Source organism: Galendromus occidentalis, unplaced genomic scaffold (assembly GCF_000255335.2).
Source record: "Galendromus occidentalis unplaced genomic scaffold, Mocc_1.1 scf7180000075961, whole genome shotgun sequence".
Classification (NCBI taxonomy): Eukaryota; Metazoa; Arthropoda; class Arachnida; order Mesostigmata; family Phytoseiidae; genus Galendromus; species Galendromus occidentalis.
In genome coordinates this window covers 4768-6318 of record NW_003803951.1, presented here as the reverse complement: position 1 = coordinate 6318, position 1551 = coordinate 4768, and the positions used below count along the sequence as shown (strand labels likewise).

The window sequence follows — 1551 nt, the reverse complement described above, 5'->3', positions numbered from 1 at the left end:
GGCGGAGTATCCACTACTCTCACTTTTTGTCGTAGAACATACTTCATCCTCTCAGCGCGTAGAGCAGTGAGAAGCGTTCTCAAGGATTGTAAGGTATGCATGAGGTTTCGTGTCGAAGCGGCGATGGAGCCGGTACCTCCGTTACCGGACTTCCGAATTGACACAGCGCCAGCCTTCTCAATAACCGGAGTCGACCATGCCGGGCCGATTTCTTATTTAAACGATCAGAGCGAACCCTGCAAGGGATACATTCTACTATTCGTGTGTTCAGCCACAAGAGCGACACATCTCGAACTGGTACCGAACATGTCGTCGGTCGAATTTCTCTTGTCGTTGAGGAAGTTCCTGAGTCGTTTCGGGACCACAGCGAAGATCATTTCGGACAACGGGTTGGCCTTTGTCAGAGCGGCTAAGGAGCTCAAGATAGTTTATGATCATGTGAAATCCCCAGAAGTTCAGCGGCACCTAGCGAACTCAGAGATTTCTTGGGAGTTTGTAGCCGCGCGAGCCCCCTGGCATTGCGCGTGGTGGGAGAGAATGGTTCAGACGATCAAGAGGCCATTGCGGAAAGTGCTCGGTCGGAATACGCTCTCGTTCAGAGAATTGGAAACCACTCTGATGGAGATAGAAGCGCTGGTGAATCAGAGGCCTTTAACATCGGTTCAGTTGGACCCTAACGAGATTAAGGCTCTCTGTCCAGCAGATTTAGTTTACGGCCATCATTCGAAGATAAGTCTTCCAGAGATGCGCCTAAAGCCTAGAAATAAAGAAGCGGCTACCTCGATCGTTTTCTCGGCTCGGTGGAAGTATCAACAGGCGGTACTGCGGAATTTCCAAAGGCGATTCAGAGAGGAATATCTGCAATACCTACGGTCGGCGCATATCCGTGATCCAGTCACTCCGCGTTCGATAAAGGTCGGCGATGTCTGTCTACTCAGAGACTCAGCGCCATCGAGGGCCCACTGGCCACTGTGCAGGGTTCTGGGTCTCTCGGGGGGGGAGCGCACGGACCTCAGAAAACGTTCATGCTTGATCAAGATGGAGACGGGACAAACTTTCAGTCGACCGATTCAATTGCTCTACCCTTTAGAGGTCTAGCTGGCAAGCTGTGGATACGCAGAGGCGAGCGGTTGGCAATTCAGGGAAAACGAGTCGGTGGCGAATTAAAAGTTATCAATATGTATTGAAAAAGGGCCGGGGTGGCCGCGGAGATTACAAGATCATTGCTGATTACGGGGCGAACGCGCGGGGCTGAACGGTCCACTCATCAGGTCTTCGTAGCACCGGCGGCGGTAGGCCTCGGCCGCGGTCTCCGGGCGTTGACCGGTCCTCTCGCGTCGGATGGCTTCGGCAAGGGTGCGGGACTGGATCCTTGCTGCGCGCAACTCTTCTTCTCGTTCCGCATTCTGGCGGTGTTGCGCGGCGAGAGCCGCTTCGAGGGCTTCGGCTCGGACCGCGACGGCGGCCTCTCCGGCTTCTGGTGGGGGAAAATGCACGCACTGGATACGTCGTTGGGCGGCTTCTCGGCGGCGAAGAGCCGCCACGTGCAGT

General features: G+C 54.8%; 1 protein-coding gene across 1 annotated transcript; it reads left to right on the top strand.

Annotated features, from left to right (window-relative positions):
* The first annotated feature begins 123 nt into the window (after window positions 1–123).
* On the top strand, window positions 124–1098 carry LOC114828531 (uncharacterized). Its single transcript, XM_029113030.1, has one exon. The coding sequence runs from the start codon at window positions 124–126 to the stop codon at window positions 1096–1098; it is 975 nt and encodes a 324-aa protein (XP_028968863.1).
* Window positions 1099–1551: the final 453 nt, after the last annotated feature.